Here is a 16,015-nt window from a genome sequence, read left to right on the forward strand (position 1 = left end):
CTACTGCTACTGTTGACTACTGTTGACTATACTCTCAATCACTAGGCTGACTCTTCAATTTTCTTTGGATTTTTACCCTCTCCAAACTCATACTACTAATCAATCAATGCTACTATTTACTGCTACGCTACTGCTACTACCAATCTACCATATACATTCACAAAATTCTCTCTCTCACACGCGTACTACCGCTGCTGCGCAGCAGCCCCCTTCTCTTACAAACATCTCTCTCTCTCTCCCCCTTCTGTTCTAGGCTTCTCTTGCCCTTTTTCATTGCTAGTCCCCCCCTCCCAAAAAAAGAAAAGAAATTAAAAAAGAAAGAAGAAAACCCTGCTAAAATTTACCACCATAACCCAGGCGGCCATGCTTCTTTTCTCCTATCCCGCTTGTACTATTACTTTGCCTTCTACTCTCTCAATCTCTAATATTAGTATCTAGTAAACAAATACCAGGGCCGGCCTCTCTATTGAATTCATATACTACTATCTTCTTAATAGCTTCCATGATTTTGTATTGTGGCAGGTAAGGCAGCTTCGTCCTTCACAATCATGTTTCTTGCTTTAGTTTCTTCTAATTGGTTAATTCTTTCTTTTTCTTTTTGACACGGTTTTTCTTTTTGATAAATACTGCACCCTATAGCATCAAATTTCACCAGCTTATGAATCTACTTTTCCTTCTTCCTTTCAAGATACTACAAGTGGACTGTCCTATAAACCAGAAGCCGCCTTCCCCGACATTCTTAAGTTAGAAAGAAAGACTGAAAATGGCAGAAACAGTTCTCTCTTTTGTTCTGCGTCAACTCTCAACTTTTCTGCGCGAGGAGGGACGACTATTGGGACGGCGTCGGCGAGAGGTCCAATTCATCAGGGATGAGTTGGAGCAAATGAGAGCTTTCCTGCGAGAGGCAGAAGCAAAAGAAGAAGATGCTCAACCCACGCTCCAACAATGGATCAAGCAAGTGCGAGATGCTGCTTATGACACTGAGGACATTCTTGATGAATTTGTAGCTCGCTTTGCTCGGCATCCCGCAACAGGATTCTACGGCTCTGTTCGGAGAATTTTCAGCTCCATCAAGAATTTGAGAGCTCGTCATCGAGTTGCTAGCGAAATACAAAGCATCCAGTCCAGAATCAAAAGTATTTCTGAAGGTCATCAAAGATACCAATCCGAATATGGTATCTCTGCCCAAGCGTCCAACTCACTTTCGGCTGTGAACAACACAACCTGGCGCTATAGCAGAGATGATGCGCTGCTTGTGGAAGAAGCTAAATTAGTTGGCATTGACCAGCCCAAGAACCATCTAATTTCTGAGCTCCTCGAAGCGGATGATCACCAACTGAAAGTTGTTTCAGTGGTTGGTATGGGAGGACTTGGCAAAACTACCCTAGTGAAAAGAGTCCACGAGGATCCTGAAGTCAGAAGGCATTTCCCAGTTCGTGCTTGGGTAACTGTCTCTCAAACGTGTGACTTTCAGTACCTCCTGAAAGACTTGATTCGGCAGTTACACGAGGGGAAGAAACCAGTCCCACAATCTATCGAGTCTTTGAATACCACCGAGCTGAAAAAATTTGTCAAAGATTTTCTTCAACAAGCTGGAAGGTATGCAATTGTTTTTGATGATGTATGGGACGTGGAATTTTGGAATATCATCAAATTTGCACTGCCAGAGAGTACCCACGGCAACCGTGTCATGTTAACAACTCGAAAAGCTGATGTAGCTTCTGCCTCTTGTACAGAATCTCTAGGCTATATCCACAGAATGGAGCCACTGTCCTTTGAAGATTCGTGGACCTTGTTTTGTAACAAGATCTTTAAGGGAAATAGTTGCCCTGGCCATTTGATGGATGTTGCCAAAGTTATATTGGTTAAATGTGAGGGCTTGCCTCTTGCGATTCTTGCAATCAGTGGGCTTTTGGCTTTGAAAGATGTAAACAGAACAGAGGAATGGGAGATGGTTCGATGCAGTCTTGGGGGTGAATTAGAAGGCACTGGTAAGCTAGACAGAGTTGAAAAGATACTCTCTCTCAGTTATAGTGATTTGCCTTTGCATCTAAAGACGTGTCTGTTGTACACAAGCATCTACCCAGAGGATTATCAAATAGAATGCTATAGACTAATTAATTTGTGGATTGCTGAAAGGTTTGTAGAATGGAGAGAAGGAATGAGAATTGAAGATGTAGCCTGGGGTTATCTCAGTGAACTCATCAGCAGAAGTCTAATTCAAGTAACTGAAATGTTTTATGAAGGATTACCCGACTATTGTCGAATTCATGACCTTTTGAGAGAAGTTATTCTTCTCAAGTCAAGGGAACAAAACATGATCACAATTACTACTGGACAACCAACGATGTGGCCGTCCGAGAAGGTACGCCGTCTAGTAGTCCATAGTAGTAGCAGTAACAACACCCAGCACCACCAACAAAGACCAAATTATTGCTTTGACCACCTTCGGTCGTTCGTTACTGTTGGATCCACGGACCCGGTACTATCCAAAATGTTGTTATCTGAAATTTCAAGGAATAGTAAGCTGTTAAAGGTTTTGGATTTGAGTGACCAAGAGACCCAGGAGGAGTTACCAAATGAGATTTTCAAGATGTTTCACCTCAAGCATCTGAACCTATATGGTACAGGCGTGGAGAGAGTCCCAAAAGCTATTGGGAAGCTTCAACATTTGGAGCATTTGAATTTGGGTAACACCAGAGTTAGGGGATTACCCATGGAAATCCTAAAGCTGCAAAAACTTCGGGTTCTCAGAGGATATCAACTAGTTGATTCTTCAGATCATGATTATGGATCTCACGGATTTAAAGCTCCATCGAATATAGGAGGGCTTCTTGCCCTAGAAATATTAAACTGCGTAGATGCAAGTAGTGGATCCACAATAATCAAGGAGATAGGAAAGCTGACCCAATTAAGAGAATTACGGATTACTAAGTTACGAAGAGAAGATGGAAAAGAGCTTTGCTCCTCCCTTGCCAACATCCCCAGTCTTCGGGAATTAAGCGTTGATTCAATTGGAAAAGGAGTTGATCATGAGATAATCGATTTAAATCATCATCATCCTTCTCTTTCTTCTTCTTCTTCTTTGTTTCTTCAATTTCTTCGTCTGCTAATTTTGCGTGGCCGCTTAGAAAAGATGCCACAATGGGTAGCTCGTCTTCACGGCTTGGTAAGACTAGATTTGAATTGGAGCGGGTTAAGGGGCGAGGAGGATCCGCTTGAATCCCTCCAACATTTGCCCAATTTGAGTAAAATTAATTTCTGTGGATCTTACCAGGGAGAAGGGTTGTGTTTCAAGGCTGGAGGGTTCCTAAATCTGAAGTGGATGCACTTAAAGAGATTGGAAGGGTTGAGATGGATGAGAGTGGAGAAGGGTGCATTGCCTCGTCTACAAATACTATCTCTGCAACTACTTCCATTACTAGAGGAGTTACCATTGGGTATTCAGCATTTGATCCAGCTTCAACGGCTGTATTTGTATGAGATGAGTTCTCAATTGAGAGAGAAGCTGTTAGAGAATCAGAAGGAAGAAAGTGAAGATTACACAAGAATCGCTCACATTCCTGAAATTCTCATTGGTTACTATACAGATGATGGGGAATGGAGACGCCGCAGCCTGTGGGCGAAGGAGAAGAAGAAGAAGAAAACATAATCATTCCTGGCAACAGTAGCCGCCGAGGCTTCCTCTTCTTTTGTTTTTATTTTTTCTTTTGTTCATCAGCTTCTGTGTCTTGCCTTCTTATTTGTTGTTTGTATCGTGTATAATGTGTGAGGTTGTTAATGTACTGTTTCTTGATCCTTTTTATATTTGATTTAGCTAACGATCAAGAGAGTGTATTAATAATACCTACCAAAATATTTTTATTAAAAACTCCAAAAAATAGCTTTTAAACTTTTTTAGTACGTAGAGCCAATGGTTTGTCTAGTAAAAATAACGAATATTGGACTCATACGTCGCTTTTGTCTGCTTCACATCCTGCTTACAGGTTCTATACCGAGAGAAATTGGGAATCTGACTATGCCCCAGGAGCTGTGTCATACACTAAAGAGCTGGCCAACTATATCTTTGCCATAAGATAGAGTAAATAAGTTATTATGGAGAATAAGCACTCTATGTACTTCGTAGCAAAATAAATTGAAATTGTAAGAGTCACTAAACTGTTTAGTACTAAATCCTGATAAATTCTTCTTACGGAAGACTCTGACTCAGAATTGGCTTCTTAATTGCATATTCCAATTTCGCGCATTAACTCAAGACTACAGTTTTATTTGGCAGGTACAATCCCTCAAGAGATTGGTAATCTTTATAACCTGAAGCTATCAGCCATGGATTATAACCAGATTATAGGATCCATCCCCAGGATAATCTAAAGCTATTATAGGGAATAATTAAGCACTCTATGTACCTTGTAGCAAAATAACTGAAGTTGTTAGAAGTCACTGAACTGTTTAGTACAAAATCTTGATAAATTCTTCTTACGGAAGACTCTGACTCAGAATTGGCTTCTTAATTGCATATTCCAATTTCGCGCATTAACTCAAGACTACAGTTTTATTTGGCAGGTACAATCCCTCAAGAGATTGGTAATCTTTATAACCTGAAACTATTAGCATTGGATTATAACCTCAGATTATAGGATCTATCCAAAGAGAAATCTGGAATCTTCATCGGTGGAGTTAAGCTTCATCACTGCGTTAACAGAATGCAGATACCTGAGAGAAATTTCAGTGGCTAATAACCCGTTAACTGGTGTTCTTCCAGTTTCTATAGGAAACCTTTCTTCTTCTATGGAAGAGATTTATGCAGGTGGCTGTAAAATGAAGGGAAGAATTCCAAAAACTGTTGGCAATCTAAGCAATTTGAGAGTGCTAGGTCTACAAGAGGATCCCTCGTCTGGATCAATTCCAAGTACAGTCAAAGGGTTGCAAATGCTTCAAGGATTATCTATAGAAAGTAACAATGTTAGTGGAACTATCCCTGATAGTTTGTGTAGCTTACAGCACTTGAATTTATTACATCTGATTGGAAATCAATTCCTGCATGTTTAGGTAATCTTACTTCTCTCAGGTATCTTTATCTAGCTTCCAACAGAATAACTTCTTATGTGCCTGACAGTTTGTGGAGCCTCAAAGATCTGTTGGGATTTATTGTGTCATTGAATTTCTTGACTGGCTCTCTACCTTCAGAGATTGGACTGTCGAAGGTTGCGACATGGATAGATTTGTCGGTGAATCAGTTCTCAAATAACATTCCTAGAAGAATTGGAGATTTAAAAAACTTGAATCATCTTTCTTTGGCATATAACAACTTTGAAGGTACCATTCCTGAGTGGATCAATAACATGCTAAGTTTGGAATATTTGGACCTATCGCGAACACTTCAATCTCTCAGCTACTTCAATGTCTCTTTCAATTATTTACAGGGGCATATTCCATCTAATGGCCCTTTCAAGAATTTCACTAGTGAATCTTTTATCTCCAATGATGCATTATGTGGATCATCTAGGTTTCATGTTCCAGCAAGCCAAACTCCTTCAATTCACAAATCAAGGACAAAGAAAGTGCTTCAAACTAAGTTGTTAGTGTTTGGAGTTTCGGCAATAACTGTTGGTGTAGCCTTGGCATTTTTGTTCTTTCGATACATAAAGAAGGAGAAGGTTCCTAATGGAACTAATTTGTTCTCCTTGACAGCAAAAGGAAGGATTTCGTATTATGAACTACTACAAGCAACCAATGGTTATGATGAAAGCAACCTACCAAGTTTTGGATCTGTTTACAAAGGGATTCTAGCTAATGGAATTTGTGTGGCCATAAAGGTGTTCAATTTACAGTTGGAATATTCATTCAAGAGTTTCACCAGAGAATGTGAAGCCTTAAGCAGTCTTAGGCACAGAAATCTGACCAAAGCCATCGGTGTATGCTCTAATGATGACTTCAATTAATGCTTGATTACATGCCAATGGGATCCTTGATTTGAGAAGTGGTTGTATTCTTACAATAATTGCTTAAGTATCATCCAAAGAATGAATGTGATGATAGATGTGGCATCTGCATTGGAGTATCTCCATCATTGTTACTCAATTCCCGTTGTTCACTGTGATTTGAAGCCAAGTAATGTCCTTCTAAATGATGATATGGTTGCCCGTGTGACTGATTTTGGTGCTGCAAAAATATTAACTGGTGGGGAGAACACTGCATACACCAATGACTCTAGAAACATTTGGCTATATTGCACCAGGTAAAGCTCCAATTACTTCCCAATACCTCCATTTTGTTTCTTAGAGATTTAAGCTCAAAATTTCTGTTCTAACTGCAAGTGAAAAAGTGCTGATTCTTTCACTTGTTTATCCTCATGTGATCCAGTAAGCTTTTGCCATCAAGTTTGCTGCTTAGATACAGTCTGAGAAGGCTCTCGGTTTCTATTGTCTTGTATTGTGCTCCAATTTCTTTGACAAGATCTGCTAGAGGACCAACTTTTGCTGTGAAATTTGTTCCGTGAAATGCAGCAATTGAAAGTCTTTCTTCGTGGGAATCCACCACAGCTCTATGCTCAATGCTGCCATATTCCCCATTGCTCATTATCTGCAAAAATCATCGAAGCACATCAACTCAATGATATCCATAGATGCTCAGTAAGTAGGAGTTTGGTTTTGGTAGTCATTTACTCCGTAATATCCATGGATTGCTCCAGGAATGGGTTTAATAGGCACCCATGTATTGCTTTTCTTGATTTGCAGCCCTTGGACATCACTGACCTGAACTAACATGGTCAGTCTTGTTGCATCAGAGTGCGGAGTCAGGCCAATAACTTTGTCTGCTTGCTGGCAAGGTGGATAGTAATTCATTCTTATTCCTCGTATGCCATCTTGATAGATGCTGCATAATTTGTCTGGGTCTACACCAAGATTCGCCCCCTTGAGTTTAAACAGGTTCATGCAAACCTTGTGCATCTGAAGTGAGTATTCATCCATGGTTGCTCTGACCTCATCAGAATTTTGCAAATTAGCATTGTGATGAATTTTTCATACACAATTTTCAGGTTTTTGTCGCCTAAGTAAAGTAATCCATGTAGAGCTTTCTAATGGAAGCAAAAGATGCTTCCTTTTAAAGAATCTTTGTTTTGCAATTCCCATGACGAATGGGAAATTCTGTAAAAGAATTTGAAGGCCACTGGCACATCTCACTATCATTTTAGTTGTCATAGATTCGTTAGTAAAGAATTTTTGTTGCTGATTACTAATTTCCGTGCCACCATCACCAATTTTGATGACAAAAGTGATTCAATATGATCTCCCTGGGAAAACAGGATATTTTAGCATCTGTATAGGATCATGCTAAAAAACACAGATGAAGAGAATTTGTATGTAACCTAAAGCAACTCTAAGACAAGAGGCAACAATCGGCAACTTTTGGATTGAAGAAGAAAATGAACATAAAAAAAGATGAGATTAGTAGGACGATTATTTGTTACTTTTGATGTACTTCGAAAGTGAAACCGAAACCAAAAACTTTATAGTTAAAAAAATTGAAAACCAACAAAATTCTGACGGAGAAGAGAGGAAGAGTTTGACTAATTAACCGTAGTTAGTAAGATAAGTGTGAGATTAGTACCAATTCATTGACTAAGTACAAGATTAGTAAAATATCGAATAACAGCTAGAAAACAATCATTATAAAACAATTATATCATTATAAAACATACAAGGTTATTTTTTGTAACATGCACAGATGCCTATGTCCATGCACTTCCAAAGTTATATCAAGTTGTGAAATCACAAAATTTTTGCCAGTTCTTCTCATGGAGAGAATACTTCGGCGTTACTTTCCCACAGTCTTTCTTTGATCCTACCATTTGTAAGCATAATTTAGCTCTCCATAGATGCTTATAACCACCAATGCTTTTGGCACATTCTACATGTATGCTTATTTCAAATATATATATATATAATTAATTTTTTTTACAATATGTTATTGTATGGAGAATCATGTTAGAGGCTTAGAGCGTGTATGTTTTTTAAGAAATCTATTATTACTATGCTTTTTTATTTAGGAAATTATTATATTTAAAATCATGGTTGAGTAAAAGAGGGAATTTGGCTAGTTTAAATACTAACTTCAGAGGGCCTTTTTAATATAACATTAAATGATAATTGTACACTTAAATTAGCATTGAACTTTAACCCTTGATTTAGTATTGTACTTTTATTTCTCAGGTGGATGAGTATTATTTGAATTAAGACTCAATTCTCACCTTTTACACCCCCAAAGTGCAAATTGCAAAAGCATAGTATTGAGTTTGTGACACATTTTGTAGAAATCATATGTTGTTGAATCAAATATACTGGCCTACACATCAATGTTACACATCAGTGTTCTTTTTCCCACTCAATGTATCAATTCCCCTAATAAAATCCAGAGACATAATATAGATGCTGGCATTCCCCAAATTTGATAAAATCAACAGAACAAAATTTGGTATAATTTAGGTAACAAAAAAATGCAACTTTTTTTGAAAACAAAAAAAAGGGATAATTTCATAAACCTCCTTTGAGGTTTTTGATAATTTCACTTAGCTCTCCCCAATTTTAGAAAATTACACTAACCTCCCTCGGTTCAATAAAATGATTACAATACCCTCTACTTAATAGATAATTCACCACATGTGGGATACAAAAACCAAATCAAAAGTATAACAAAATATAAAAACCCGCAATAACTCGTCATCATCCCCAACCCTACTTTAATTAAAAGTTGTTTCTTTTCTCTTTCCCTCCATTTCTTTTACCTCTTATGATTCTCTCCTTCCTACCTATAACGCCACAGTCTCTTCCACCCATCAACTACACCAACATGCAAACCTACCCGAAGTGTTTATTTCTTGTCTATTTCTCTCTTTCTATGGTACTTAATTATCAGCCCTCCTATTTATTTCTTCTTGTATTATAATTTGCATATGTTAAAGAATCAAAATTTCCAAAATTACAAATCAAGGGAGCAAATGAAAATTTCATGGTCAAATTAGATGGAGATGATGAAGATGGTTGTGATAGAGAGGAAAAAAAATGAATTAATTAGCTGTGGTTGGAAGAGAAAAAGGGATGACTCTGGGTTATACTATCATGTCTGTTACGCACTAGAATCTAATATCTTCATTTAGTTTCACTGTTGTTTTATTTACAAGTATTGGTGGTGGTTTGTCATAAAGATTAGTTTCTTTGTTCCTAGCGCCATTGGAGTATGGGGTTGCTCTTGGCATAGACATCAACAGTGGCTGGTAAGGTCTTCTATTTGAGGAAGGTGATATGTGATAGGTATTGGGTTCATAATTTGAGGTGCGAGATTAGCCAATAGACAAAATATAGTATTAACTTGGGGTGGGAAACTTTTGAGGGTATTTTAGTTGGTGGTGGTGGTGGTTATGGTGTATTTGTAAAGTGATTTGGGTAGTGTTTTGGATTTTGATGATGCCGAAATTGATAGAATTTGGAGATTAAGTTAGAGTGCGATTTTGGTAAAACTTGGGATTTTAGTGATACCAAAATTAATAGAATTTGGGAATTAAATTAGAGTTTTCTTGAATGGTTGATGAGGTTTTGGGTTTGGGTTTACAATTATTGTGAAAGCATAACAAATTTGGATAAAAGTGTTTGTTACTTTTTTTTGGTTATATTGATCACTAAACCTTTTTTTTTACTTTCTTTTGATGTTATGATATTGCATAAGGGTATTTTAGGATACTTAAGTATAATTCTAGTCTAATGGGTCTATAATGTTATTTAAATAGTAAAAGCAAGGGAGGTTAGTGTAATTTTCTAAAAATATATATATGCAATATAAATATTACTATTTTTCAATTAAAAAAGATAAAAATTATATTAACATACCTTGAAATTTCAACCTATTTTCTTAAAAGTAAATTGAGCTGTGCGTTTTTTCACAGAAATAAATTCATTTATGATTGAATTAGTGCTAAATTTTTCAGCAATTTCCTTTTTTATATATGTAGTTAGGCAATCATGTAAGAAATTTTCTTCCATCTTATTTTGGATCTTTGTCTTGATTATTTTCATAATTAAAAATGCTCGTTCTCTAGTTGTAATTGATACAAGAAGACTGAGAGCAAGTCTAATTAATCGAGCTGAGTTGTATGTTTGTATGTGGCCCAATAAAGTAATTAATTTTGTTTTAGCCCTTTGATAATTAGAAATTGCATCTTTTAATTATAACATATCGAATTGGATCAATTCAATATGAATTATCAAATTATATGCTTAATTTTTTGAAAGTTAAATAATTAGCACGATAAAAAATAAATAGCATTTTTTGAAGAAAAATTAATTCAAAGGTGCCTAATTCACACATATATAAACTCTCATAGTATAAGCTAAAATTGTAAAAAATTAGGGGAAACCAACTATGTTTTACATATATATTTATATAATGTGAATTACAAATTTTCAAAACTTAAGGGGTCATGGCCTCCCTCAACTCCGTTGGCTCCATCATTGGTCAACTTTGTTTTCCCTTATTTATTTCTCGTGCATAAACTGGGGATAGCTGTGTATCTCGGTGAATCAAAGAAGCATCTCTTAGGTCATATTTAGCGGAGTGGTAGGCATATTTTAAGACAATAAAGATGTCAGAACCGCGTTGATTTTCTTTTAAGGCAATATTCTAGGGAATTAGTCAACAAATCACTACGACTATTTAGTTCATATCTTATTTTTTAAAAAATTTTAAATTTTCTATTTTGATACTAGAAAACAAAATGGTACATAATAAAAAAAAACAGCATAATGTGTATGCATAGACTTTTAGACGCAAAGAAGATGACTGAACAATTGCATTTTAACTGTAAGTTATTACTATTGCTTTCTGGGCAGATAAAAATGGAGGGGCATCAACCCCAATAAAATAAATAAATAAACAAATAAAGTGCGTACAACGTTATTTCTGATCACCCCACCAATTACACGGTCTTCTTAATAGTAGCTTCCATGATTTTGTATTGTAGCAGGAAAGGCCGCTTCTTCTTTCAGACCAATTTATTGAAATGGATTCCTAACAAAATTTTAGGAATGGGTTCAAAAAATTAATGAAGTATTTTTTTTTATCGCTTTTTTTTTATTTCATATATATCACATTTCAAGAAGTATCACACTAATCATTCCAAATAATCTCCTATGCAAGCACACTCAATTTAAGCTAACAACCATTTGGTCTGTTGGTCACCACCAATACTTTAAGTCTTGATTGTGGATCGGATGTCAAGGATTCAAATTTTACCTTTCACCAACTATTATTAGTGGCTTGTCACTTCCAGTGACTTCCTCCAACGGTTCAGTGGCTTCCTCCGACTGTGTTTCCCGTCGATTAAGGTACAACTCAATTTAAGGTACAACTTTCCCAATCATTTGATCCATTCTTTGTATCAAGAGAGTTTAGTTAATTTGTTCGGACTATAGTCTAACAGAGGCAGCCTAAGCCAAGGGCCCAACATGTTTGCTTTCCCAACGTCTGTTTACTTATCAGCTGGACTATAGTGGTAAATTCAAAAAGTTTACTAACCTTGGAATAACGGTCCCTCGAGGCTTTTCCTTTTCTCCAAAAGCGATATTTGACACTTGAAACCAGAGAAAAGTTGCCTTTTTTTAACAATTGTGGAGGATGCATTGGGTCACCTCTTTGCTTGTAATGCAGTTTTAGTGCTGGTGCGAAGTGTAGCAAGTTGAAATAAATCAAAAAATGACAAAAAATTGAAATTAAATGAAGGTAAGAGAATCATTTCTTTTCAATCACAATACAAAAGGACGCCAAACATCTTGGATGTTGGAAATTTTATTTTTTATTATTTTTTTCAACATTAAGAATAGCACTATTCTATAAAGTAAAGCATCTCTACTCCAATATTTGAATTAGTCCGTGTCTAGATAATATATTGAACATAAAAAAATATGTTTACATAGTTTTTGTGTATGTTTTAATGAGGATACAGATAAACAAATGTCATTATGTAATTAGGATTAAAGTTTACAAAAATTAGTCCTCTGAAATCATTTACAATAATTGAAAAATAAAGTTAGTTTCCAAACTATTAGGTCGTATAAAAATTTATTAGACATATTAGGTCAGTTTTTACACTTACAAGGAATTTTATTTTTCAATTCCCAATCAAAAGATATATTAGATTATCAAATAATAGTTGATACGCAAGTAACGAGACTATAAAATTCGAGTGGCACTCAATGGATTCCCTTCATTAATTGATTGTTTTGAGACACCACACTTTAGAGCAATGTGTTTGGCACGAATATCACCAAAATAAATAATTGCATAGTGGAGGGAAGGAAAATGCCAGCAGAGATTAGTCCGCAGAAGGGGCAAAACATTTTGCAGTAGTTTTTATTTCTTCGTTAGAAGGAATCAATAATGTCCAGTCCAACCGCGTTTTAACTTTATTCCTTCCCCTCGCGAAAGATGCTCCTTTATCTTTATCCCACCAAAGGACCCACAGTTGAAAGAAGGTCCCGAAGGCATGTGCAAACACAGTCTTCTTAATGGCTTCCATGATTTTATATTGTGGCAGGTAAGGCAGCTTCGTCTTTCACAATCATGTTTCTTGCTTTAGTTTCTTCTAATTGGCTAATTCTTTCTGTTTCTTTTTGATAAATACTGCACCATATAGCATCGAAGTTCATCAGCTTATGAATCTATAGCCTCCTCTTCCTTCTTCCTTTCAAGATACTACAAGTGGACTGTCCTATAAACCAGAAGCCGCCTTCCCCGACATTCTTAAGTTAGAAAGAAAGACTGAAAATGGCAGAAACAGTTCTCTCCTTTGCGCTGGATCAACTCTCAACTTTTCTGCGCGAGGAGGGACGACTATTGGGAGGGCTTCGGCAAGAGGTCCAATTCATCATGGATGAGTTGGAGCAAATGAGAGCTTTCCTCCGAGAGGCAGAAGCAAAAGAAGAAGATGCTCAACCCACGCTCCAACAATGGATCAAGCAAGTGCGAGATGCTGCTTATGACACTGAGGACATTCTTGATGACTTCGTAGCTCGCTTTGCTCGGCATCGCGCAACAGGATTCTACGGCTCTGTTCGAGAATTTTCAGCTCCATCAAGAATTTGAGAGCTCGTCATCGAGTTGCTAGCGAAATACAAAGCATCAAGTCCAGAATCAAAAGTATTTCTGAAGCTCATCAAGATACCAATCCGAATATGGTATCTCTGCCCAAGCGTCCAACTCACTTTCGGCTGTGAACAACTCAACCTGGCGCTATAGCAGAGATGACGCACTGCTTGTGGAAGAAGCTAAATTGGTTGGCATTGACCAGCCCAAGAAACGTCTTATTTCTGAGCTGCTCGAAGGGGATGATCACCAACTGAAAGTTGTTTCAGTGGTTGGTATGGGAGGACTTGGCAAAACTACCCTAGTGAAAAGAGTCCACGAGGATCCTGAAGTCAGAAGGCATTTCCCAGTTCGTGCTTGGGTAACTGTCTCTCAAACATGTGACTTTCAGTACCTCCTGAAAGACTTGATTCGGCAGTTACACGAGGAAGGGAAGAAACCAGTCCCACAATCGATCGAGTCTTTGAATATCACCGAGCTGAAAGAAATTTGTCAAAGATTTTCTTCAACAAGCTGGAAGGTATGCAATTGTTTTTGATGATGTATGGGACATGGAATTTGGAATACCATCAAATTTGCACTGCTGAGAGAGAGTAGTCGTGGCAACCGTGTCATGCTAACAACTCGAAAAGCTGATGTAGCCTCTGCCTCTTGTACAGAATCTCTAGGCTATATCCACAGAATGGAGCCACTGTCCTCTGAAGATTCGTGGACCCTTTTTTGTAACAAGATCTTTAAGGGAAATAGTTGCCCTGGCCATTTGATGGATGTTGCAAAAGGTATATTGGGTAAATGTGAGGGCTTGCCCCTTGCAATTCTTGCAATCACTGGGCTTTTGGCTTTGAAAGGTGTAAACAGAACAGAGGAATGGGAGATGGTACGACGTAGTCTTGGGGGTGAATTAGAAGGCACTGGTAAGTTAGATAGAGTTAAAAAGATACTCTCTCTTAGTTATAATGATTTGCCTTGGCATCTAAAGACATGTCTGTTGTACACAAGTATCTACCCAGAGGATTATGCAATAGAATGCTATGACCTAATTAATTTGTGGATTGCTGAAAGGTTTGTAGAATGGAGAGAAGGAATGAGTATTGAAGATGTAGCTTGGGGTTGTCTTAGTGAACTCGTTAATAGAAGGCTAATTCAAGTGACTGACGTGTTTTATGAAGGATTACCCAACACTTGTCGAATCCATGACCTGTTGAGAGAAGTTATTCTTCTCAAGTCAAGAGAACAAAACATGGTCACAGTTATTACTGAACAACTAACGAGGTGGCCGTCCGAGAAGGTACGCCGTCTGGTAGTCCATGGTAGTAGCAGTAACAACACCCAGCATCACCAACAAAGACCAAATTATTGCTTTGACCACCTTCGATCGTTCGTTACTGTTGGATCCACGAACCTACTACTACACAAAATGTTGTTATCTGAAGTTTCGAGGAGTAGTAAGCTGTTAAAGGTTTTGGATTTGACTGGCCAAGAGGCACAGAAGAAAATACCAAATGAGATTTTCAAGATGTTTCGTCTCAAGCATTTGGACCTATATGGTACAGGAGTGGAAAGAGTCCCAAAAGCCATTGGAAAGCTTCAACATTTGGAGTATCTGAATTTGGGAGAGACTGGAGTTAGGGAATTACCCACGGAAATTCTAAAGCTGCAAAAACTTCGGGTTCTCAGAGTATATCAACAAGTTGATTCTTCCGATGCTGATTATGGATATCATGGATTTAAAGCTCCCTCGAATATGGTAAGGCTTCTTGCCCTAGAAATATTAGACTGCATAGATGCAAGTAGTGGATCCACAATAGTTAAGGAGATAGGAAAGCTGACCCAATTAAGAGAGCTATATATTACAAAGTTGAGAAGAGAAGATGGAAAGGAGCTCTGCTCCTCCCTTGCTAACCTCACCAGTCTTCGGGAATTAAGCGTTACTTCAATTGGAAAAGGTGATGATCATGAGATAATTGATCTAAATCATCATCATCCTTCTCTTTCTTCTTCTTCTTCTTCGTTTCTTCAATCTCTTCGTATGCTGATTTTGCGTGGCCGCTTAGAAAAGATGCCAAAATGGATAGTTCATCTTCATGGCTTGGTAAGAATAGATTTGGATTGGAGCGGGTTAAGGAGTGAGGAGGATCCGTTTGAATCCCTCCAACATTTGCCCAATTTGGTTAGTATTAATTTCTGTGGATCTTACCAGGGAGAAGGGTTGTGTTTCAAGGCTGGAGGGTTCCTAAAGCTGGAGTGGATGTACTTAAAGAGACTGGAAGGGTTGAGATGGATGAGAGTGGAGGAGGGTGCATTGCCTCGTTTCCATGAACTCATTCTGGAACAACTTCCATTGCTAGATGAGTTACCTTTGGGTATTCAGCACTTGAGCCATCTTCAAGGGCTGTATTTGTATGAGATGAGTTCCAAAATGATAGAAAAGGTAGAGAATCAGAAGGAAGAAAGTGAAGATTACAGAAAAATCGCACACATTCCTGAAATTGTCATTGGTTGCTATACAGATGATGGGGAATGGAGACAACACAGCCTGTGGGCTGAGAAGAAGTAGCAACGGCAGCAGCAGCAATCGTGGCTTCCCTTTCTCTGGTTTGCTTGCCCTCCCTGTTGCGGAATGTGGCGACGACATTGCATTTTTTTTTTCTGTGTCTTACCTTATTTATTGTATACTATATCGTGTTTATTGCATACTATATCGTGTTTCTTGCATGATGCTGTTAATGACTTGATGTACTGTATATTACTCTTTTATTTTATTTTTTGTTTCTTGATCTTTTCTATGATTGATTTAACAAACGATCAAGAGGTAGGCAGGTTAAAGTGTATTGATAATATCTTCCATTTCATTAAAAACTCCAAATAATAACTTTTAAAT

General features: G+C 37.5%; 4 protein-coding genes across 4 annotated transcripts; 3 read left to right on the forward strand and 1 right to left on the reverse strand.

The window, feature by feature from the left end:
* The first annotated feature begins 763 nt into the window (after positions 1 to 763).
* Positions 764 to 3,652, forward strand: LOC113779513 (disease resistance protein RPM1-like). The gene has a single exon (XM_027325098.1). It carries the CDS (start codon positions 764 to 766, stop codon positions 3,650 to 3,652), a length of 2,889 nt encoding a protein of 962 aa, XP_027180899.1.
* Positions 3,653 to 3,913: 261 nt separating this feature from the next.
* Positions 3,914 to 5,942, forward strand: LOC113779514 (probable LRR receptor-like serine/threonine-protein kinase At3g47570). Its single transcript, XM_027325100.1, has 3 exons — positions 3,914 to 3,986; positions 4,631 to 4,954; positions 5,050 to 5,942. The coding sequence occupies exons 1-3, from the start codon at positions 3,914 to 3,916 to the stop codon at positions 5,940 to 5,942; spliced, it is 1,290 nt and encodes a 429-aa protein (XP_027180901.1).
* A 394-nt stretch (positions 5,943 to 6,336) lies between these two features.
* On the reverse strand, positions 6,337 to 6,971 carry LOC113779515 (S-norcoclaurine synthase 1-like). Its single transcript, XM_027325101.1, has 2 exons — positions 6,756 to 6,971; positions 6,337 to 6,582 (listed from the first exon to the last, which is right to left on the reverse strand). The coding sequence occupies exons 1-2, from the start codon at positions 6,969 to 6,971 to the stop codon at positions 6,337 to 6,339; spliced, it is 462 nt and encodes a 153-aa protein (XP_027180902.1).
* Positions 6,972 to 13,678: 6,707 nt separating this feature from the next.
* On the forward strand, positions 13,679 to 15,691 carry LOC113779516 (disease resistance protein RPM1-like). Its single transcript, XM_027325102.1, has one exon. The coding sequence runs from the start codon at positions 13,679 to 13,681 to the stop codon at positions 15,689 to 15,691; it is 2,013 nt and encodes a 670-aa protein (XP_027180903.1).
* Positions 15,692 to 16,015: the final 324 nt, after the last annotated feature.

The sequence above is a fragment of the Coffea eugenioides genome, chromosome 8, assembly GCF_003713205.1.
Source record: "Coffea eugenioides isolate CCC68of chromosome 8, Ceug_1.0, whole genome shotgun sequence".
NCBI classification, from domain to species: Eukaryota; Viridiplantae; Streptophyta; class Magnoliopsida; order Gentianales; family Rubiaceae; genus Coffea; species Coffea eugenioides.